The sequence below is a fragment of the Myotis davidii genome, unplaced genomic scaffold (genome assembly GCF_000327345.1).
Source record: "Myotis davidii unplaced genomic scaffold, ASM32734v1 scaffold826, whole genome shotgun sequence".
NCBI classification, from domain to species: Eukaryota; Metazoa; Chordata; class Mammalia; order Chiroptera; family Vespertilionidae; genus Myotis; species Myotis davidii.
The window spans coordinates 620,412-620,638 of NW_006297142.1; the positions used below are offsets into that span (position 1 = coordinate 620,412).

A 227-nucleotide genomic window follows, 5' to 3' on the forward strand; every position below is an offset into this window, starting at 1 on the left:
TCTTCACCCCCGGCCCCCCGCCCCTCCCCGCACAGCTGGCAGCCACCTGTAATGTGGAGCAGTCCTTCTTCAACGACTGGTTCAGCGGGCACCTCAACTTCCAGATCGAGCACCAGTGAGTGAGGGCAGGCGGGGCCGGGGGCCACAGACCGTGGGAGGGAGCGGCCACCAGCCCCATCTGGGCACAGGGCAGTGTTTGGGGGCTCCCTCTCTCCCCCAGTTGGGGA

The 227-nt window shown here is 67.8% G+C and overlaps 1 protein-coding gene across 1 annotated transcript in view; it reads left to right on the forward strand.

Moving 5' to 3' along the window:
• Nucleotides 1–227, forward strand: part of FADS2 (fatty acid desaturase 2) — a 28,238-nt gene that overhangs the window by 25,500 nt on the left and 2,511 nt on the right. The window contains exon 8 of the mRNA XM_015569812.1: nt 4–115. Coding sequence (XP_015425298.1) covers nt 4–115 — 112 coding nt within the window. The remainder of the gene's footprint in view (nt 1–3; nt 116–227) is intronic.